Source organism: Pollachius pollachius, assembly GCF_949987615.1.
Source record: "Pollachius pollachius genome assembly, chromosome: 3".
Lineage (NCBI taxonomy): Eukaryota > Metazoa > Chordata > Actinopteri > Gadiformes > Gadidae > Pollachius > Pollachius pollachius.
Window position 1 is genome coordinate 36,930,149 of NC_136936.1, and position 23,910 is coordinate 36,954,058.

General features: G+C 42.1%; 1 protein-coding gene and 1 pseudogene across 2 annotated transcripts; one reads left to right on the plus strand and one right to left on the minus strand.

Moving 5' to 3' along the window:
* Positions 1–8: 8 nt before the first annotated feature.
* On the minus strand, positions 9–8,837 carry LOC307072128 (lactase/phlorizin hydrolase-like; the record flags this gene model as incomplete). The annotated part of the gene is made up of 17 exons (XM_079731323.1): positions 9–196; positions 423–659; positions 768–991; positions 1,605–1,736; positions 1,854–1,960; positions 2,179–2,381; positions 2,578–2,776; positions 2,864–3,154; positions 3,393–3,658; positions 3,767–5,320; positions 5,397–6,045; positions 6,115–6,781; positions 6,877–6,961; positions 7,210–7,303; positions 7,421–7,498; positions 7,599–7,669; positions 8,225–8,837. 17 exons carry the CDS (start codon positions 8,835–8,837, stop codon positions 9–11), a joined length of 5,658 nt encoding a protein of 1,885 aa, XP_079587449.1.
* A 3,345-nt stretch (positions 8,838–12,182) lies between these two features.
* On the plus strand, positions 12,183–19,265 carry LOC307073836 (lactase/phlorizin hydrolase-like; annotated as a pseudogene). Its single transcript has 12 exons — positions 12,183–12,738; positions 12,773–13,058; positions 13,140–14,675; positions 14,897–15,154; positions 15,326–15,600; positions 16,018–16,256; positions 16,812–16,966; positions 17,249–17,345; positions 17,549–17,690; positions 17,997–18,171; positions 18,648–18,864; positions 19,075–19,265. The product of its transcript is annotated as a lactase/phlorizin hydrolase-like (transcript).
* Positions 19,266–23,910: the final 4,645 nt, after the last annotated feature.

The window sequence follows — 23,910 nt, forward strand, 5'->3', positions numbered from 1 at the left end:
TTAGTATTTTAAAGGCTTAATGAATGATCCTCTAACTGTTTTCTGGACCTCACAAGCCAGAAGGAAACAGAGACAGCCCCTAGTGTGGCGAAGATGAGCAGACTGAATGTAGCGTATAGTCCAGTCTCGGCGTCGCTGAGGGAGAGCTTCATGCCCAGGAAACTGACAGAGTAATCCAGCGGAGGAGGCACGGTTGCTGTGGGTAAGGAGATAGTTCATGTTTTTGTATTAATAAATAATGGGTTTAGATATTATTATTATTACTGAGGAAGAGGCAATGATTTGTTTGGTTCAAACAGCAGACAATTTTAATTTCATTCAAACAAATGAAAATCGAATTATCAAACTAAATATGAGCAGACAACTTGTTTGTACACTTACTAGTTTAGATAGATGAATAAAAAAAAGATGGTTGACTTTACCTTCAGGTCCTGGTGTTAAACATTCATGGGGCCCAGAGGCGGGGTCAGGGAAGCCGTTACAGGAGACGATGGAGGAGTAGTAGGCAACAGAGCTTTTAGCCACCCGAGAGAGGTTGGGGTCGGAGTGGTTGACATAGAACAGGCCAAATCTTTCCGAGAACCCTGTTGCCCACTCCAGATTGTCCATCAGTGACCAAGCTGTGTAGCCCCGGATATCGATGCCATCAAGCAGGCGAGCTGAAACGAGAAAACAATTATTACAGAAAAGATTACACCTGGCAAAGGTGTCAGTTTGAATAGGTTTGCTTGGTTGCCTCATATAGGCTGTGCATTGAAGGGACACACCTTTCAGAAGCTGGTTGATGTACTTCTCATAGTAGTAGCTCCTGTGGGCGTCGTTCAGATCAACCTCTCCTCTTTCTGACATGCCATTCTCTGTGACTATGATGGGTGGATTACCATACTCTTCCATAATGAAGTTAAGGATCCTCCGGAATCCAAACGGGGATACCTTCAGCCACGATGAGCCTGAGTCCAGCCAGGCTCGGTCAGCAATGGTCCCAGCCCCCCTTGGGAACATTTTATTATTTAGTCTCTTACTCACCTATTATTTAGTCTCTTACTCAACGGCCATTTTGGTTTCATCTTGATTCTAAACTATAACTAGGTGGACCTAGCTTATGTTTAGATTGAGGATGGCTGCTACGTGAATAAGGCCCATTAAGGTTAAGTCGCCGTGTGTGAAATTGAGCCCCACCCAGTTAGTTGGACTGTGCATAACAGTCCTGGATTTCATGGACGAGTCAATTATTGATGGAGAGTCTCCAAAATCTCAGATGACTGTTAATGTATTGAAAATGATATAGCTTTAAGTGTAGTTACAACTCAAGCCAATCGAGGCTGTTAATTGGAAAACGTACGCACTAGTATTGCTTGTTTAACTCTACCACACTATAAAACTTCCATGATAACCCTGAATTGAATAACCTTAACACTTATCAAGTTCTTGATTAAACAGTCAAAAACACAGTAAATAAATAATCAACGATGAATGAGATTACATTAACATGGAGGTTATTACAATACAAGTTATACTACTAATGTGCTACTCTGTGTTATGCTGTTTTCATTTCCCTGCTGTGGTTATTACCCTGCTAGTGTGGGGAAATCCTTTGGCCTTACCTGTCTGCATCGTAGTGCTGCAGGCCGCCATAGTCAACGGGAAACGCCAGGACAGTGGTGTAATGGTTAAAGCCAAAGTAGTCATGGGTTCCCTTCGTCCTCTTGATCTCCTCAGGAGTGAACTCTGGTAATCTTAAAGAACACAACAAGTTAGTTGATCGATTTGGTATCACAGAAGAACAACACTTGGACTTCATTACATCTGTAAACTACTTCCAACAAAAGCAGTTCTCTACTTTCAGGTCTTACCTAGACTTGGAAAGGCCAGCGGCTAAGCTTCTGTCACGGATAATCGTCTTCATCACATCGCTGTAGTCACCATTGAATATAGGATGGGCAAACCAGCCGATGTAGAACTGCCCCAAAAGGAAGTATAGCTAGTTATAGGTGTAGTAAAGGATATCACTAAGAAACCTGACGGACTATGATGACAGAATAAATAAAACGCTCAACAGCAACAGGTTATTTTGCATTTTCGACTTTATGCTTCGACACAGCTCTCCGTTCAACCAGGGGGGGTCAGTACTGCTTTGAAGGCTGTCATGGTTGTTTCTGAGTTGTCTGTAGCGGCTACCTGCACCACCCGTCTGGCAGCATCGATGTCCTCTTGCTTGTATGGGTTTCTAGGTTCGGACCAGTCAGAGTTGATGGTGATGGAGATGAGGCCTCCCTGCTGGCCGCGATACTTGTCGTTGTAGAGGTGCCAGGCCTCAGCATGGGCCTTGATCAGGTTGTGACCCACCAGGTAGGGCAAGGTGCCCGGTCGGAAGCTGATCCCTGTTTAGGATTTTCAAATCAATTGATTTCCGTAAAATCAACCGCGAGAGCATATCACGATGGAAACCGAAAAGGATCCCAATAAGTGATTTTAGAAAAAGGAAAATAACAATTCACATTTGTACTCATCCTACTTTGATTTGATCAAATAAGCGATCTGTGAAATATAGCACTTTAATGAATGTCCTTGATATACCTGGTGCAGCTGCTCCATACCCATGTCCCACCATTGCTATATTGTAGGGCTCATTGATGGTGATCCAATATTTGACTTTGGGGCCAAGGCGGCTGAACATGATGTCTGCATAGTCCCTGAATCGGTCGATAATGGTTGGATTCTCCCAGCCCCCATCGTCCTGGAGAGCTTGTGGTAGATCCCAGTGGTACAAGGTTATCTAAATAAAACAAGATGGAAACTATGTTAAGGTTTTTAACAGATCCACTATGTACATGACGTAGAACCATAGGTTCACTTTACTTACATGTGGTTGAATGTTAGCAGCCAGCAATGCATCCACTAGTCTGTTGTAATAGTTGAGACCGGCCTCGTTGATGTGTTTGTTGGTGCCGTCGGGGAGCACTCTGGTCCAGGAGATGGAGAAACGGTAGTGGGTCACCTTCAGTTCCCTCAGCATAGCGACATCTTCCTCTACCTTGTTGTAGCTGTCACAAGCTATGTCCCCCGTGTCATCATTGAACACTCGGAGCGGGGTGTGGGCGAACTTGTCCCATATGCTGAGGCCTTTCCCGTCAGCTCTCCAACCTCCCTCAATCTGGCAGGAGGGAAGGAGAACGTAACTAACTCTTTAGTACATTCGTAGTCATTATTTGCTGATTTAGAAATACAATTTTGGAAGGGATGAAACTGTTTCAGAATTTTGTAGTCAAAGTCACTGCAGTCAAACATCAGCTCACACCATTTAACTAAAATATACTGTAGGTATAGATATAATTTATTTATTTAAGCCTTCATGAAGATGCATGAAAATGTATGACATTGTAATCGTTCACCTGGTATGATGCTGTTGCTGTACTCCAGATGAAATCTTTGGGGAAATGTCCATAAAGGGTTTTCTCATCATCTGGTAGTGGGAAGCCATTGTCCTTCATGATTTGAAAGTAGTAGTGAGCTGAGAGTTTTGCTGTCCTTGGTCGGTTTGGGTTCAGGAAGTCAACATGATGGAGTCCAAATCCTACTTTGTACCCATTGAGCCACTCGAAAGAATCCATTAGAGATGTTATGTATCCTCTGACCTTCACACCGTCCAAATTATGTGCTGTTGAAAAACATCATATTGGCCAGACATAAATTAAGCTGTGTATCAACAATTATTTGTAACATTTCTTCAGATTATAAGATGGTATAAAAAATAATAGACAATTACCTTTCAGAACCTCATCAATGTATGTTTTGTAGTAGAATACCCTGCCTGAATCATCAACTGTGGACTTGGTGTCAGTAGCTACTCCATTGTCTGTAATGTAAATCTCTGGGTCTCCATACTCCTCCTTGATCCAGATAAGGAGTCTTCTGAGTCCCCACGCAACAGCTCTCTGTTTACTGATGGCAGTGCTTGGGGAATCACTGTCCTCTTGCTCAACTATATCTCGATCAAATTCATAGGATGGAGGACTGAGCTTAGGTGTGGCATGGCGCACTATCTTGGTAGTGTGGTGGTTTATACTGAAGACATCCGCAGTGCCCCTGATGTAAGCCTTTTCTTCCTCAGTAAACGAAGGAAGTCTGGACACTGAAAGACCTTGAAGTTCACTCTTGTTTCCAATTTGCCATTTCATTGAGTCAGGGTAATCACCGTTTTTGAAAATAGGGTGTGCAAACCAGCCAAGTTGGAACTGGAGAGCACGATCTGCGGCAATTACTTCCCGTGGGACCAAGACATCTTTGGGTTCAATCCAATCAGCATTGAGGGCTATAGATACCAGACCACCCTGGGATTTTCGATACTTGTCATCATAGGTGTGATAGGCTTTAGCATGTGCTTTAAGAAGGTTGTGAGCCACTCTGTATGGTGCATCGCCTGGATTTTTAACATTTGGTGGAACCTGTCCAAGTCCGTATCCTGACCATGCAATTGTATGAGGCTGGTTGAAGGTCATCCAGAACTTCACTCTGTCTCCAAATGTGGCAAAGCAGAAGTCACAGAATTCATTGTAGGTTTCAATCATACTCGCATTGTCCCAACCATTTATGTTCTGCAAAGCTTGGGGGAGGTCCCAGTGGAAGATTGTTGCCATAGGTTTGATGTTGTGTTCTACAAGGCCATTGATGAGTCTGTTGTAGTAGTCTACACCCTTTTGGTTCAGGGAGGCACGGTGTCCATTGGGAAAAATCCTGGACCAGGATAGAGAAAATCTGTAGGACTTCACCTTAAGAGCCCTGAGCATGTAAAGGTCTTCTTCCAGTCTGTGATAGCTGTCACAGGCTACATTTCCATTGGTATTATCCGGAATATTGCCTGGTTTCTGGGAGAATGTGTCCCAAACACTGGGCCCCTTCCCATCAGCATTCCAGCCACCTTCAACCTGATAGGCGGAGGATCCTACTCCCCAGTGGAATCCTTTGGAGAAAGTTCCATAGTGGTAGAGTTTGCGCTGGAATGTGGTTTGGCTTGAGAAATTCCTCCATACAACCCTAGCTTCGGATGGGACTTTAGATGCGGGCAAAGAAGGTAACTTATGGCTGTCGTATTTTTTCAAGGCATGTGTCTTAAAGCGTTGTCTTGCTGGAACGAAGCCATTGTCCTCAATAAGTCTGGAGTAAAAATAGGCAGACTGCTTTGGTGTCCTGGGTCTGTCTGGCAGGTCAAAGTTGACATGGTGCAGTCCAAAACGTTCACTGTAGCCTTGTGGTCCCTCAAAGCCATCCATGAGAGACTGAACGGTAAAACGCTGTACATTCACCCTATCAATATGGATAGCTGTATGAAAAAAACATGATTAGCTAGTGTTGTAACAACATCGTTTTGGAATCCCAATTTGTATTCAGCAACATACCTTTCAATGCCTCATTGACATAACTCTGAATATAATTTATTCGACTGGTGTCACTGAGTGTGTCCCCACTGTACTCAGAAGGCATTCCATTTCCAGTAATGTAGATAGGCAACTTGCTGACATCTAGGTACTCAGCTGAGATGAAGTTTAACAGTCTCCTAAGGCCCCATGGTGCAGAATAGATCCAGTCAGATGCTGTAGAGGACCATGAGGGATCTACATGGGCCTGAAAGTCCCCAACCCCCTTTGGGCCGCACGTGCAGCCACCAACACTGTTGTTGACTAAACGGGAGGTATAGTGGTTCAAGCCAAAGAAGTCAGCTGTACCATGGATCCTCCGACTCTCATCTGCAGTGAAGACTGGGAGTCTGGCAGGTTCAGAGAGGGGGCAAGCTTTTCTCTTCTGTTCAATCTGAGCTTTGAGTAATGCAGGGTAATCCCCATCTACAAATATGGGGTGGGCAAACCAGCCTAGCATAAACTGCAGGTAGCGTTCTGCAGCTGCTACGTCTTCAGGTCTGGAGGGATCCAAAGGCTCTGCCCAGTCAGAGTTCAGGGCGATGCCCACCTTTCCACCCTGTGTCTTCCTGTGTTTATCGTTGTAGACATGCCAAGCCTCAGCATGGGACTTCAGCATGTTGTGGGTGGCCTACAAAAACATACAATGGTTATAGAGCAGCACAACATTCTGAAAACATTGTTTTAAAACTATTCCTACCTGGTAGGAAGCAACCACGTAGTCCTTAATCCCAGGGGGATGCTCACCGGTTCCATACCCAGCATGGCTCACCACCCAGGGGCTACTGAACGTGTTCCAGAATTTCACTCTGTCTCCAAACCTGGAGAAGCAGAAGTCTGCATATTCCCTGAAGGCTTCCACGATGGAAGCGTTGGTCCATCCAACCCAGTCCTGGAGGGCCTGTGGCAGGTCCCCGGGGTGTAGGGTGACAACAGGTTGTATGCCAGATTCAATCAGAGCATTGATCAGCTTGTCGTAGTAAAGAGCTCCTTTCTCAGAATGGCTCCCCTGGTGGCCATGAGGGAACAGACGGGCCCAGGAGATGGAAAACTGGTAGGTGTTGACATGTAGACCACGAAGGAGGTAGAGATCATAGTCAATCTTGTGGTAGCTGTCACAAGCCAGATCTGCAGTCTGATTTTCAAACACCTTGTTTTCATGTCCGAAGCGATCCCAAATAGTCTCTCCTTTCCCTTCTTCTGACCAGCCCCCTTCTACCTTGAAGGACTCGCTGGACGTGGCCCATTGGAAGCCATCAGGGAAAGATTCACGCCAGAGGAGATCTCGGTTTGATCTGATCTGGTCACCGAACTTATCCCACACGTTCTGATAACTGGTTGCTATTCCTGGGTAGTATAGCACTCTACTACAAAGAAAAAATATGAATTTGACTTAGATTATAAGTTTTGCAAATATTTTGACATGTATTGTGTTCTACATTTCAACACCGATACAAGTTACCTTTTTTGTATGTCATCCGTTTCAAGTATTCTGACCATCTCCTCCATGTCAAATCCCATGATAATCAGGTCATTTTGTTTCAAAACTTTAATACATTCAAAAGTTATTAAATGAGATGGGCTTTACATATTAAAACAGTGAATTGTTAAATTATATTTTATAACCAGATACAATGGTGTTAACCCCACATAGAAAAACTTCATGTCAAACACTAATAAAGTTGTTTTTTAATTGTTTTCATACAACCCATTGATTAAGAAAGCAGGGTTTTTTTTTACATTTATTTAAAAAATAAACTCACCCACTACACAAGCATAACATTATAATATTTACCTTTTAATAGGCGGCCAAGGGGCTGTAGTTTATCTGAAGAACACTCCAGAACAGTCATGTTGTTTATCAGTAAAGGGGTCCTCCCAATGGAATGCTTTGAAATAGAATAGTTATTAATCACATTAAGAGTAGAGGACAATATTACAATCTTGAAAAATGTTAAGAAAAGTTTTTGTCCACACTAGCACGAGTAGAAATGTAAAAATGCTACCTGTATTGTGCTCAACTCCTTGTAAAGGTTTGTTTGAGAGGTACAGTCATATTCAAAGTGTAGTGACAAGAAATCTGTCTGTTTGGAAATTTGACACAAAGTAAATTATATTATTTATCATAATCCAAATAATAAATATATGTATGAATTAGCCAGTACTATACAGGCTACATCTTACCATTGTAGGCATTTTGAATTCAGAGATTATATATGCAGCACTCGTTCCAAATCCAATTGATAAACGTCTCACTGTGAAGAGATTAAATACCAAGATCCTCATCATAAAAAATAAACACTCTATGTCTATGCCTTATTAAGTGTTTGCATTTTGCTATTTTCTCCTTGTGATCCTTGAGATGTAATGTACATTTAATGTAAGCAAATCAGAAACTTATGACTTATAATTAAAAAATTGACTCGATTTAGCAATGATCCCATTCTTATTTTAATTGTATTAAGCAGATTTTTGCAATAACAAACCCAGATTGGTACATTTTAAGCTGATTCACATGTATTATTGTTCCTAATATCAAATATCAATATCAAACATTTTTTTCACTAGCCAAATTTTCTTCAAAAAAAAAATTAATTCAATTAATTTAAAATAACATCAAATAATATGAAGAATATGAACAATATATCATAGAAAGGAGCCACAAGATACCACAATGTATACTACAATAAACCACCCCTCTGCTGTGTCCAACTTATTATTCAACAATCCAATTTGAACAATGAATGATTTGGATTCCCTGAGGCAAAAATATGATTTCCTACACACACAAAAAAACGTTATTCTCTTACCATTCCCAGGAAACAATTCATAGTAACGGTTGTAGGCACTGGCGTGAGCACGGAGTGCATTCGGGAGTTCGACACTCTTCAGCTCATCCAGGCGATTCAGTGTCACCCAGGAGCGCACCAGCTCTCCAAACTCCAGGAAGGCAAACTCTGCATACTGTTGAAACATCTGCCCCAGCTCAGGGCTCTCCCAGCCCCCGTACCTCCTTCTCAGCTCTTCAGGTACAGTAGAACCATGAAGGATAACCAGGGGTTGGAGACCTACCTCCACCAGCTGGTTCAACAAGGCCTTGTAGCATCTGACTACAGCTGGCTGGGGCTGGCTTGGGAGTCCTGTGGGCAGGAGCTGAGCCCAGGACAAGGGCACCTTGAAGTGGGTTACCCCCTTACCTTGGAGGTGCTCAAAGTAGCCTCTGGATCCATCTGGTGGAGACTCTGTAGTGCAGTCGAAGGCACTGTTCACCCCATCTTTTCTTGATTGCTGGTTTATTAAAGGACCAGCCAGTAACCTGACATCCTCCAGCACATTTTGCTCTAGCACATGTGTCTGGTAGCCATTGAGAAACAGTGACAGAAGCCACAGGTACATGGAAACCACCCAGAGCATGTACCTCATCCTGGCTATATCACTCTCCTGCAACAAAGTCATTAATGGGAACAGTATAGCAAACAAAGTCATGGTGCTAAAGCGTCTCTCTGTTTATTGGTGTTTAGAAGTTATCGTATCAGATAGACCCTGGACTTGCGTGTCAACTGATAATCTTCAATCTCTTCAAAGAACATGCAACTTTATTAACTCTTATCTCGAGAGACCATTTAGGCAGCATTGACAGTGGTGACTGTTGTTAAATAAAGTCATTGCAATTAAATGCCTCTAATGTGCTGTTTTAAATGGATGAACAATTTGCAGGTAAACTAGAATCAAGAATAAGATCTCTTCAAATAACATCAGCCATCTCATTTGGTTTAGCAATACAGTTTCACAAATAGTTTGATATTCAAACAATCTTTCAGATTAATTTAGGAATATTTCTATATATTATATCCAGCATCGTGCTTGTGTTTGAATAATATATTATATACTACACATAACAATAAGAAAACGAAAATACGTTGAATTAAAGCTTGCATCAAGCTTTAAGGGTGGGACAGCACAGTAAGACACTTTTTTATGACATTGAACATCAGATCACATTTATATTTCAATGTATATTTAAATAAAAAGGGAATCTGTTATATTACTTATTATTATTATTAACATTGTCGCAAGTTCTAAGTAATACTAAACAGAACATTAAGCATTGCATCACCTGCAGGTCCCCTTTGCTTTTCTTTGTTATTGTAAACTCAAGACTTTAACCACTATCATCAAGGCCATCATTTACACACTTTCAGCGGGTGTTATTGACACCAGGTGAAATGGTTATGAAACTCAGGGAATTTTGGTGTGGGAGAGTTCAGGATGTACAAGCAGCTGTATAAAAGGTTAGCCGTGCACAGATTGGCTGTTTTACGTGAGTGAGAGCAGGTCAACATGTCTTCTCACTGGAAGGCTCTCTTTCTTTACCTCCTGTGTGTTGGTGGTCATACCTGTCAAAAGAACAATGGACCACAGACAGCCATGCTTCTGGCTGGTCCCCTGACCAAGCAAGATGTAGAACAATGGCATAATCTACTACAGGGATCAACAGGGACAGCCTTTGGCTGTACTCAATCCATACAGGCAGGATCCAGAGGCTACTTTGAGCACCTCCAAGGTAAGGGGGTAACCCACTTCAAGGTGCCCTTGTCCTGGGCTCAGCTCCTGCCCAACGGACTCCCAAGCCAGCCCCAGCCAGCTGTAGTCAGATGCTACAAGGCCTTGTTGAACCAGCTGGTGGAGGTAGGTCTCCAACCCCTGGTTATCCTTCATGTTTCTACTGTACCTGAAGAGCTGAGAAGGAGGTACGGGGGCTGGGAGAGCCCTGAGCTGGGGCAGATGTTTCAACAGTATGCAGAGTTTGCCTTCCTGGAGTTTGGAGAGCTGGTGCGCTCCTGGGTGACACTGAATCGCCTGGATGAGCTGAAGAGTGTCGAACTCCCGAATACACTCCGTGTTCACGCCAGTGTCCAGCAACGTTATCACCAGCTGTTTCCTGGCAAGGGTGTAGGATTCATATGAGATTTACAAATTCAATTTTCTCCTAATAATGATTATTTCTGTTTAAAACTAGACAAAAAGAAACATGTTCAACTTACCTTTGATGAATAATGCCTTAATTTTTAACATCCAGAAGTAGTGATCGAGAAGTAGTGATCAAATATCGGCCGATATTATCGGCCGATATTCTACATCTAGAAAGATGTAGGGTCTGGCAACGAGTAATGAAAATGGCCGAACTCAAGGGGCGGCACCAAGCATGCATTTTTAAATATTACTGGATAACACACATTGGATAACACTATGACCAATCAGAAGAATACAAGGGGTGACGTATCCAGACCAGTGGAGCTAACCAATAGATAAGACTCTTGCCGTATCGGTAAAACAGCAATGCTTTTAGCCCGCCTATATTGACACATCGATGTGATTGATTAATGTTCTGCGCCAGGGGAGGCCCAGAATATACACGAGTATATTGCTCGTTCCCAGAGTGAGTCGCTGAGCAAATTCAAATTGTGCTCTCGCGAGAACTCTGGATTTCCAGGGCATTATTGTCTCCAAATATCGGCTCAAGAAAATCGGTATTGGCGTATCGGTTATCGGCTAAGGCTGATGTAAGAAAATCGGTATCAGTATCGGCCCGAAAAAATATGGTCGATCCCTATCCAGAAGCCACTGCATGTTTTAAGACGAACACTAAAACCATAAATATATTATTTTGTCAAAAATAGAAAACCAGTTATGTATTTAACACCTGAAACTAAGTGGAGTTTATATCATGCGGTAGTAATATTATCTGACATAATATTGTTGCTTGCCTTTGGTGATGGTTGTAAGGAGAAACATTTATGTAGCATATATTTGGTTTGTTTCAGATGGAAGAGTATCTATTGTTTTCAAAGCAAGGACTGTCTCAAGCATCAACCAAAGTCATGGTCTTTTAATGGTAGGATAATACCCCATATCAATATTGTGTTCAATAAATTGCTTGATATTAAAGAACATTCCTTTATTCTATGTGGGTTTACTGCTGTAATAACCATCAATAAGAAAAGATTTCCTGGCAATTGGAATCCAATATGACTGTACCACCAGTAAAAACTTTGCAAAGGAGCTGCAACTAGTAAAAGTAATTCTGTATCTTTTATATTACATAAAATACACACTTTTGTAATCCTAACAAATATCTCAAATATATTTCTCACTTAAAGAATTGAACATGATGATTCATGGACGACATTTACAAACTCAAAAGAATATCAGTGTACTACAACCAGTGCTCTTTTATGAGGTGGACATCGTTAACTATAGACCTGATGAGTGGTTGTCCCTCACAAAGGTCATAGAAGGTGTAGGATCTTTATTACAACAATCAACCTTTTATCTGTCATTATATTACTTGTTGACCCTTGATAATCTGAGGCATCTAGGTGGTATCTTTTGATTACGAATCTGATAAATTATTATAGACTTTTCTAACGCTAAGCCTGTCGTTATTGCAGCTCTTAGAAGTAATGATCTCAACGTTCTTGGTTTGGATGTGGTCGACCTATTTCAAATATTGAAATCCTATGAATTAACATCTACAAGGTAAAAGCCTGCAAACAGAAAATGGTTCAGGGAATAATAAGTAAAATATTCAGTGCTGTTTTAGTATTTCCTTTCTTGCTAATATAGTTGTACTATCATAACACTGTTTTCTCTTTGTTAGCCTCTCAAGTGCAAAAATAGATTTGACAAATGACGATGGTAAAAACCTACCAAAAAACATCGCCAAAATCTTCAACCTACCACACAGTTTGGTCTACACTATCATTGATGAATTCATTTGAACAGAACACCTTCCTTAATGAATCTTTCCCTGATGGCTTCCAATGGGCCACCTCCAGCGAGTCCTTCAAGGTAGAAGGGGGCTGGTCAGAAGAAGGGAAAGGAGAGACCATTTGGGATCGCTTTGGACATGATAACAAGATCTCCATGTCAACACCTACCAGTTTTCCATCTCCTGGGCCCGTCTGTTCCCTCATGGCCACCATGGGAGCCAATTTGAGAAAGGAGCTCTTTACTATGACAAGTTGATCAATGCTCTGATTGAATCTGGCATACAGCCTGTTGTCACCCTACACCCCGGGGACCTGCCACAGGCCCTCCAGGACTAGGTTGGATGGACCAACGCTTCCATCGTGGAAGCCTTCAGGGAATATGCAGACTTCTGCTTCTCCAGGTTTGGAGACAGAGTGAAGGTCTGGAACACGTTCAGTAGCCCCTGGGTGGTGAGCCATGCTGGGTATGGAACCGGTGAGCATCCCCCTGGGATTAAGCACTACGTGGTTGCCTCCTACAAGGTAATATTGGTTATCACAATTAAAACAATGTTTTCTAAATCTTATATTATACCTCCCGTTTAGTCAACAACATTTGACTGTTGGTGGCTGCACGTCGGACCCTCGGGGGGTTGGGGACTTTCAGGCCCATGAAAACCCTTCATGGTCCTCTACAGCATCTGACTGGATCTACTCTGCACCATGGGGCCTTAGGAGACTGTACATTTTATCTCAGCTGAGTACCTAGATGTCAGCAAGGTGCCTATCTACATTACTGGAAATAAAATGCCTGCTGAGTACATTGGGGACACACTCAGTGACACCAGTCAACTAGATTATATTAGGAGTTATGTCAATGAGGCATTGAAAGGTATGTTGCTGAATAAAAATGAAATGGGGATTCTAAAGTTATGTTGTTAATACACAAGGTAATCATGTTTTTTTCATACAGCTATCCATATTGATAGGCTGAATATACAGCGTTTTACCGTTCAGTCTCTCATGGATGGCTTTGAGGGACCACAAGGCTACAGTGAACGTTTTGGACTGCACCATGTCAACTTTGACCTGCCAGACGGACCCAGGACACCAAAGCAGTCTGCCTATTTTTACTCAAAACTTATTGAGGACAATGGCTTCGGTTCAGAAACACAACGCTCTAAGACACATGCCTTGAAAAAATACGACAGCCATAAGTTACCTTCTCGCTCCACATCTAAAGTCCCATCCAAAGCTAGGGTTGTATGGAGGAACTTTTCAAGCCAAACCATATTCCAGCGCATACTCTACCCCTATGGAATCTTCTCCCAAGGATTCCACTGGGGAGTAGGATCCCCGCCTATCAGGTTAAAGGTGGCTGGAATGCTGATGGGAAGGGGCCCAGTGTTTGGGACACCCTCTCCCAGACACCAGGCAATATTCCAGGTAAGGCTAATGGGAATTTAGGCTGTCACAGCTATCACAGCCTGGAAGAAGACCTTTACTTGCTCAGAGCTCTTAAAGTGAAGTCCTGCAGGTTCTCTTTATCCTGGTCCAGGATTTTTCCCAATGGACACCGTGCCTCCCTGAACCAGAAGGGTGTAGACTACTACAACAGACTCATCAATGGCCTTGTAGCACACAACATCACACCTATGGTAACAATCTTCCACTGGGACCTCTCCCAAGCTTTGCAGAACATAAATGTTTGGGACAATGTTAGTATGATTGAAACCTACAATGACTTCTGTGACTTCTGCTTTGCCACATTTGGAGACATAGTGAAGTTCTGGATGACCTTCAACCAGCCTCATACAATTGCATGGTCAGGATATGGACTTGGGCAGGTCCCACCAAATGTTAAAAATCCAGGCGATGCACCATACAGAGTCGCGCACCACCTTTTAAAAGCACATGCTAAAGCCTATCACACATATGATGACAAGTATTGAAAATCCCAGGGTGGTCTGGTATCTATAGCCCTCAATGCTGGTTGGATTAAACCCAAAGATGTCTTGGTCCCACGGGAATTGATGGCTGCAGATCGTGCTCTCCAGTTCCAACTTGGCTGGTTTGCACACCCTATTTTCAAAAACGGTGATTACCCTGACTCAATGAAATGGCAAATTGGAAACAAGAGTGAACTTCAAGGTCTTTCAGTGTCCAGACTTCCTTCGTTTACTGAAGAAGAAAAGGCTTACATCAGGGGCACTGCGGATGTCTTCAGTATAAACCACCACACTACCAAGATAGTGCACCAAGCTCAGTCCTCCGTCCAATGAATTTGATCGAGATATAGATGAGGAAGAGGACAGTGATTCCCCAAGCACTGCGATCAGTAAACAGAGAGCTGTTGCATGGGGACTCAGAAGACTCCTTACCTGGATCAAGGAGGAGTATGGAGACCCAGAGATTTACATTACAGACAATGGAGTAGCTACTGACACCAAGTCCACCATTGATAATACGGTATTCTACTGCAAAACATACCTCGATGAGGTTCTGAAAGGTGCAGTGACATTTCTTTTGTATTCTTTTTCACTTTTGTAGCATGTCTGATTCTTTCAAATCTATCATTATGTGTTGTAATGTAATATACACATAATATGTAGAACATTATCTTTGAAATATACATAAGGTATGTCGATTATGTCTAACGATATAAAGAGTATCTTAAAAGGGTAAAGAGCAGCAGCATTTTTTATCAGCATTCTTTATTGTTTTCTACAGCACAGAGCTTGGACGGTGTTAAGGATATGTAGCAGCATCCCTAATGGATTCCTTCGAGTGGCTCAATGGGTACAAAGTAGGATTTGGACTCCATCATGTTGGCTTCCTGAACCCAAACCAACCAAGGAACCCAAAACGCTCAGCTCAGTACAACTTTCAAATCATAAAGGACAATGGCTTCCCACTACCAGATGATGAGAAACCACTTTATGGATATTTTCCTGAAGGATTTGATGGAGTACGTGTTCTTCCTACCAGGTACCTAAAACCTAAAACTAACAAAACACTAGAACATGATAGACATAGAGGACCTACCTACCTACCATCCAACTACCTGACAAGCCAGTTGCCTAATAACCTCTGTCCCTGCTTTCTAACTAGCAAGCTAGCTAGGTTTCCTACTAACCGTTTTTTTGTTTCTTGCGGCAGATTGAATGGAATTGGAGAGCTGAGGGAAAGGGTCTGAGTATCTGGAACAAGTTCACCCACACTCCTATGAGAGTGAGCAACGATGACAATAGAGACAGAGCTTGTGACAGTTACAACAAGATCGACAAGGACATCGAGGTCCTGAAGAAGTTGAAGGTTTGGTTTCCTGGACCAGAGTGCTCCCTGATGGCACCAACAAACACATCAACGAGGCCGGACTAAACTACTACAGTAGATTACTGGATGCCTTGGAAGCTGCTCAGATCAGGCCTCAGGTAGGTTTGTTATTTCTCATTTGATATTCTCATGGAATCAAGTCACAGTTGTCTTTATTTTTGATTTGATGTAGGTAAGATTAAAGAGCTACAATTTGAATGTTATTTGTTAGAAATGTCATAGCAATCTGTCTGCTATTAGTGAGTGAAATGCTGTATTAGTGAGTGATATGCCCAGTCAATCTGTTGTGGTTGACTGGGCCTTCCTCTGTATGAAACATATTTGATTAGAGACCCATAGACATGGATATATTGGCCTTTAGATTATACCTCAACATCGCCGCCATATTGGAGGGGCAAAGACCGGCCTGTAAGCAAATAAGCAGTAGTGCAGCAGTAGTATCCATGTATATATGTCTATATTTACTGACAACGGTTAACTCTTTCTGCTTCCCTTCTCTTCTGTATACACTCCAGGTCACCCTTTACCACTGGGACCTACCACTGAACCTCCAGAATGTTGGTGGCTGGGAGAATGAAACCATCCTGGAGAGATTCAGGAATTACGCTGACGTGATTTTCAACAGACTGGGTGACAGAGTGAAGTTCTGGATCACCCTCAACAAGCCTTACATTGTGGCAAATCTTGGCTACAGATACGGTAACTTTGCCCCAGGTAAAACATACTCTTCATTACATAAATTCCAAAAACCGCAGTTAAAGGAGCTGTAGGTTATATTTATCATTTTTATGTAATTTGTTAGAAAATGCGTGGCCATCCGTCAGCTATTAGTGAGTGAAATGTGCATTGAGAATATACACGTGCCAAGCTGACTACGCCCACCTCCGTAGGAGCCAATTTAGCTTTCAGACCGTTCCTGGCTGAATTTCTAAACCAATCAGCATCTTTTCCGTCATTGGTGATTAGGAATCCATATTGCCTGTGAAATGCAACATTTCAGTGGTGGAGGGGGAACTTATTGTGCTCTCTCTCTTTACAACTCTCCAATCTTACCTACTGCCCTTTTAAACCAAAGGTTGTCATTCTTCTTACAATGTTTCTTTATTCATATGTTCTGTTTACGCCATTGTTAGACGCTCAGCTATTCTATATGACATATAACAAGAGCATAGCACATGCTTGACTCAATTCAGATAATAGCAAAATGTTACATGTTATAAAGTAGAAAAGCCATCCATTGTATCTACCATAAATGTATAAGCTATATACACACCATTCACCACGTGTGGTAGGATTCGTGGGTTAGCAGTACTTACTTGCTGGTCACCACCTGATCAAGGCCCACCCTGAGGCCTGCCACCTCTACAATGATAAGTCATCTCCATCACCATCAACTCTGACTGGATGGAGCCACGTAACCCTCACAAGCAGGAGGACATGGATGCTGCCCTGCGGATCCTGCAGGTGTGTCAAAGACCCTAAAAGCCTGCTAGGCTATCCTGTCAAATATTATCCGTTATTATGAAAAATAAAATGATCGGTAAGAGATGTAGTGTTTGATGGGTTAATCATTACATGAGAGGAGGTCATTTGCATAATGTGCACCAAAAGTTCACAGATGATCAAAGAATTCATATGAAATAGGCCTTTGGTGCATTATGCTTTTTAATTAGTAAGTAAGTTATTCATGGCCTCTTCCCAGTACTGTTTAGTGCCATTTGTAACTGAAATGTTTTCATGCCGTAGTTCTCCATGGGATGGTTTGCCCACCCAATTTTCAATGGAGATTACAAGGATGTGATGACAACTATTATCCGAGATAGAAGCCTTGCAGCTGGTTTACCACAATCAAATAAATGATTGTCATGATTCGTTACCTGATTAGTTACTATCACAAAGATTAGATTAGCTTTTATTGTATCATGTGTTTTTCAGTTTCAAAGCTGGGTCCAGTCCATAATTATGTAATCAAAAAAACATCCAAACATTGTAAGACACATATAAGCAAGAATCATGTTGGTACGTATGACTGATATACCAACACAGCCTCTAAAAGGCTTCCTGAATTCACTCAAGAAGAAATTGAGAGAGTCAAAGGCACTCATGACTACTTTGGTTTCAACCACTACACCACGGTCCTGGGGTATCCCAAAGAATTTGGAGACCAACAGGATTATGATGGTGACAGGTGAGATAATTCAAAATGATGAAACGCTGTTTAAGATCCAAATTGCTATTGTGCGGTAAAACCTAGCCTGGTTGATTATACCCCATTCCTCCCAATGTCTGTTTCTCATCGCAGAAGTGAGGGAGTGAGTAAATTATTACAATCCAACACAGAGCAATTTCATTCTTAACTCATAATCAACGCATAATACGAATCTGATGCAGTTATTATACCACTATAACTCATCATCTGATACATAACAATCCCATACTCATCCCATATTACACTGACACACTCATCCAATCCTCAACCGATCTGACCGTGCAGAGGTGCCGGGAGCATCCAGGATCGGAGCTGGATCGAGTCGTACTCCTCAAGGAGGAGTACGGAAACCCTCCGGTCTACGTGACGGAGAACGGGATCTCGGAGCGAGGCACGGTGGACCAGAACGATGTCCACAGGTCTCACTACTACGAGACCTACATCAACCAGGCCATGAAAGGTACAGCTCACAGGAGAACATTATTTGAAAATAATCTGGATTACAATTTTTTATTTAATTAAGATAATAACTTAGATTATATTGAAACGATTGGTTTAATTTTACAATAAAGTTAGCATAAAAATGGTCGATAAAGTTCCATGGAAATGTTTGATGTATTCATTCCACCAATCTAATTTGTGATTATCTAGGCCCTTTTATGCGCTCTAACTATGTTGTGGAATTGTTGAAATTTAGAAATTGTTGTGTAATTTAGAAAGCACTTAGAATATGGATTTATAAAATCTAACTCTTTGCACTTCCACTAACAAAAATAACTACTAACCTTTATTTTTGAATTCCAACGGCTACACTGAATACTGTAGAGTTTATTGGTAACTTGTAAGTCGACTAGTGTAGAAATGTCTGCCAAAGGACTCAATGTAAACGGTACCGGGCATATGGCCAAGGTGATGGATACTCCCGTTGTCTCCCAGCTCGTGTTCTGGACGGGGCGGATGTGAGGGTCTACACCGCGTGGTCCCTGATGGATAACTTTGAGTGGATCAAGGCTGTTCTACGTGAACCGCAGCGACTACACGCTCGCTCGCATCCCCAAGGCTTCGGCTGCCCGCTACACCTCCATCATAACCTGTAACGGCTTCCCCGACCCAGCCCTCGGGCCCCACGAGTGCTTGAACCCTCAACCCGAAGGTACGCCTGACGGAATTGCAGGAATGAAATGACCTTGAGAGTAACTTGCAATGTGGTTGAGTTTAAGAATAACCATTCACGTAGAAAACTCCAGTCCCTCAAATGTCAGAAATAATATAATAAAACATCATTAAATCATTACAATTTACAAAGACGAATACCATTTAACTTTATTTAACCATTGTGTTCTTCCTTACTCGGTTACCATAGCTACAGTTAGTCCGTCCGTGACCACAGGCACACCCGCTCCCCCTCTGGCTGTGGAGAACAGAGTGGTCTTCCTAGGTCTGGAGCTCCTCTCTGGGGTGGCCGAGGTGGCTCTGTACATCATGTTCGCCCTTGCACTTCGCAGCATGGTGGCGGCCATCTTTGGAGAGTACCGACTCGTCAAGACCAAGTGACAGTTGAAGAGAATGGCGGCGGTGTCTCTCAATATGCAGAGGATGTGAAGCTAAGGTTTCGAGGTTATTGTTTGTTTTATTGTTTGTTGAGATGATTTGTTCTTTATCCAGCCCAGTCAAGGAGTTTAGGTCGCAGCCGAAGTAGCATAAAGGATAGATATTAGTAAAGAATGAAGTTAAGAATGAAAATGAATCTATGAGATCCCCTCAAACACAATCATCTGTTGTAATCCAAATTGGGTTGATATCTGTTTGATGAGAAAATAAAACACCATTATAAATTTGTTGGATAATTTGTGATAAAAGATAAATATTCAGGGTCTCTCAGTAAAATAAAAGTCAAAAATAGCCATTCATATTTCAGTAGCTATAACCGCCATGATTACTGCAACATTTGAGAGATTTATGCCTGCATAATATCTATTAAATATTTTAACTAATTAAAGTGTATGTGTTAGTAAGAGCTCTGTGAATTCTGAACTTAATGCTATTTAGTAACAGAGTACTCAACGAGGAGTAATAAAGTTTGGATGCCATGAAAAGTCTGGTGAATTTTTTAGATCACGACCACTAGATGGCGAAACAACATAATGTTCCTGAGTTGTAGGCATAGAAATAGACTGAATGAAATGGGCATACCCTGCAATTTATATTTTAGAAACATACAAATCATACAAGATAAGTATAGTGAATGTGATTCAATAAATGTATAATTTTCCCATAAGTAAGTTGTAATAAGTAGGCAATTACAAAAAAAGATTTGGGTAAATGACGATGTGAATGATGTAAGGCTTACATTTAAGAGCAGGTCATGATGTTGGTAACAGCAGCAACATTTCCGCTGTACAGCTGAAATAGCTTGCTCAAAGAAGGGTCATAATATTTATACTGAAACACACAGTGGTGTCAGTTGAACCAGCAGTCCCGATAGAGAAGAGATGTATTGTTATCTGTTTTATTATTTTCTAGAAGACCAGACCGGGTGGGTGCCCTTTGAAGCGGCTCGAGCACGCACACTGGATCAATAAAAGTTGATCCAAGTAAACATTGCTGGTCAGGTCTTGGCGGAGAGCTACCATAATTAGAGCATCATTCGAACCCCCTACCGAGACCGATCCGGGTCCCCTGTAACCACCCCAGCAACAGGATGTGCGCGTTAGCACACAGCAGGGGTCTGTTACACGTGGTCTCCGCTACCCGCCACCCACCATCCCTGACCAATAAGAACCCCTTTTCAGAAGCCCTATATTCAGACCAAATCAACATGCATATGGCACCTACCTGGGTAAACATTTCAGACACGTGTAGCACATTTTGTGGATTTTTGTGATTTATCTTTATTTATTTAGTTATAGGTTGTCATTTTTGTACTGCCTATTTTAATAAGAAAAAGTAAAAAAAATATGTAATGAGCTATGACACTTGTTTGAAGTCGCTTCAGTCACATAGTTCAGTGATTAATTCACTAAATTCAGACATTCCTTGTTATGCAAACCAAACATGGTGTGCAGTAAGCAGTCCTGTGTGTGTGTGTGTGTGTGTGTGTGTGTGTGTGTGTGTGTGTGTGTGTGTGTGTGTGTGTGTGTGTGTGTGTGTGTGGTGTGTGTGTGTGTGTGTGTGTGTGTGTGTGCGTGTGTGTGTGTTGGACAGTGAGAGAAAAGAGAGGGTGAGAAAGCAAGCATGAGTCTCACTGATTGGCCTTGTAAAAGTTAATGCTCAGAAAACACGTTGACAGACCAGGAGTTTCAGATCACAGGTTGCCATGGGTGACAGACAAAACAGCAACCAACAAAACTTTATTAGCTTGATTCTTTTCAGATGTACATTTTTACAGAAATGCTTACTAGCTAATAGCTACTCTGTGTTATCATTCTCACCCTTAGTCTCAACTCTTTAGTTTCAATCATTAATGTCAGCGACATTGGTGTGCAAATATGTAACAAAATAAGCAATTGTTTTTATTTGTTAGTATAAAAACAGCTGTTTGTGTTTCATCTGAATTGAAAAACATGAAGTGATCACATTTATTGATCAACAATAGTATTAGTCATCGATCAGAAGAATCACTTTTATGAATAATTAACAAAACAATGACGCAAACAATATTTGTTCATGTCATTGTTCCTGATTGGCAAAAATGACATGTCATTCCTGACAACCAGTCAACCTTCGTTATAAGAACGTTTCATGAAACAGAACATCTCTCATTTGTTAATTTCTAGAAACCTAATGGTGCGTAGAGAGAGGAACAGCCTGTGTCGGCCCGGTCCAGACCTGAGCAGGGGCACACTGTGTTTCTGCAGCCTTCAGAGAGTCGTGTTATTGCAGAGGGTGAGTCTGGGCCCCGGCCGGAACATTCTTACAGTATCACATTGCCATTATTTGGGAGAAAATATTCCCGTTCCTTTTTGGGAGTCTCCCCTCTCCCCAAAATATCTCTTCCAGCAGCGGTCGTTAAAAACAGTGTGTTCCTGCTCTCCCGTTTCAACCTAACAGACCCCAGCCTTTTTCCAGGAATAAAGAGCAAACGAGACACTCGAAAGCAAAATAACGAAATAACACTATTCCCAAAGACTAATTTACTTTGTCCTCCTAAAAGAGCAATTTCCGCCCCATTCCAATATGTGAAACGCCTGTGTGTATATCTCAGACGACGGCTGAGAAAAAGTTTTATCGAAAACGCAGAGAGATAAAAATAAACTGCTTGTTTTTTGTTTGTTTTTTTCCCGAACATTAAACCGTTGAAAGAGACCAGCCGAGATTAAATGTTCCTCTTCTGCCAGATGCTCATAAATGTTAAAGGGCAACCAGGGACGAGAGGCTCCCGGTTTACCAGCATGCAGCTCCACCATTACAACGCTGCTATCCCGGCAATCATTACACCTCACCGCCATTTGACTTATGAACCAAATTAGGTTGATTCAAATTACTAGCCGACGCCTTGCCAAGTTGAGGAGGGGGTGATTCTGTGTGTGGTTAAGCGGCTCCCTGTTGTATTTCAGTAGGTCTGATCAGGAAGACGAGTCAGAGTGTTCTGGTGGACTATTGTGCTGCTGAAGGAACAAAACAACACATACTTTTATAGTATTATAACGCTATAATCAGTATTATAAGTATTACAATTATAATGCATTCTAATAGTTATCAGCTTTCTACTGTACATCATATAAATGTGTGTGTGTGTGTGTGTGTGTGTGTGTGCGTGCGTGCGTGTGCGTGCGTGTGCGTGTTTGTGTGTGTCTGTGTGTGTATATGTGTGTTTATGCATGCTACCTGCTTCTGTTCTTCTCATGTGTCTTTTGTGTCACGCAAACTTCATAAACAGTTGTGACTGACTCACCATACAATAGCTCACCCTGTGGGCAGATGACAATGTCAATTACATTGTTGATTCGAAATGAACATTTATTTCCACACCATAGTGAGGTATGAGGGGATCGGGGTGTTAGTATGTTTGAAATCACCACATGTTTCTTTTACAATCATTATCACAAATATTGCCTATGACAGAATCCATTTCCTTGTTTTGAGCCTCTGCCATATCGCATAAATGTTGAATTTTTCCACCGCGGCTGCCACTTTACCGGTCCCCACTCGGAATGAAAACGGAGTGGAAAGTGGAGCAGGAAATTGAAAAGAGGGGTCCTGTTGTGTTGTGGGGTCTTCTGTGCCCACTGCCATTTCCTGTGAACATGCCAGTCTCATCCACTCACCAGATGCACACATTTCTATAATACACTGAGGACGGAAAACTCTGTTCAGATGATAAGCTAACTTCATTCTACACACTCTAGCTCTGTGCCTAGAATTATTTTCTAACTTTGTTCCTTGGCCTCAATGCTATGCTAACTCATTCAACAGACTCAATGCTATGCTAACTCATTCAACAGACTCAATGCTTTCACCTTCGGCCTCATGCTCTTACGCTGCCCAAACAATCCTCTCGCCAAAACACTGCGAAAGCAACCGAGATGAACAGGCAAACGTATTATGGTCAAATCTTAACGTTGCAATCTGCACGTTTTTAAGTGCAATCAAAATATCACTCCAGCTAGGTACCCAGAGTTGGCAAACCCGTCTCAGCACTCAATGCTACACACTCATAGGGGGGTGTGGTATAACCAGATTTAGAGCTATACAAATAGACTTGGATTGACTTAACTCTTAATGCTAACTCTGTTGTACAGACTCAATGCCCACGTGGTTTGGTTTCTGGGACTGGCTCAGTTTGGGCTCAATTGTCATTTGGCATGTGCCACATGTACCACCATCGTAGTTTATTCCCTGGGTGGGCTGGTTGTGCCTGGTAACCCTGGGGAGATACAGGGCTTACCCAGGGTGCCTCACAACTGGCACACAGCTGGCTACTGCTTAGTAGCTGATGGAAAATGAAATCAGTATTTTTGTGGTTATTGGATATGACATGTTGCGACGGTAGGCTATAGTCGGGTAGGAAATGTCATTGTTTTATTTCATAAATGTTGATTTAATTAATTGGTGCAGGTAATGGATCAGGGATGTTTGTCATGTCATTACAGTGACAGATCAGATCAGTCCTCTGATGGTTTGAGGTAACAAGGCGTCCACGTCAAATGTGACTGTGAAGGTACGTTAAAATGAAGGCAGATTGTGTAGATTTTTGTCA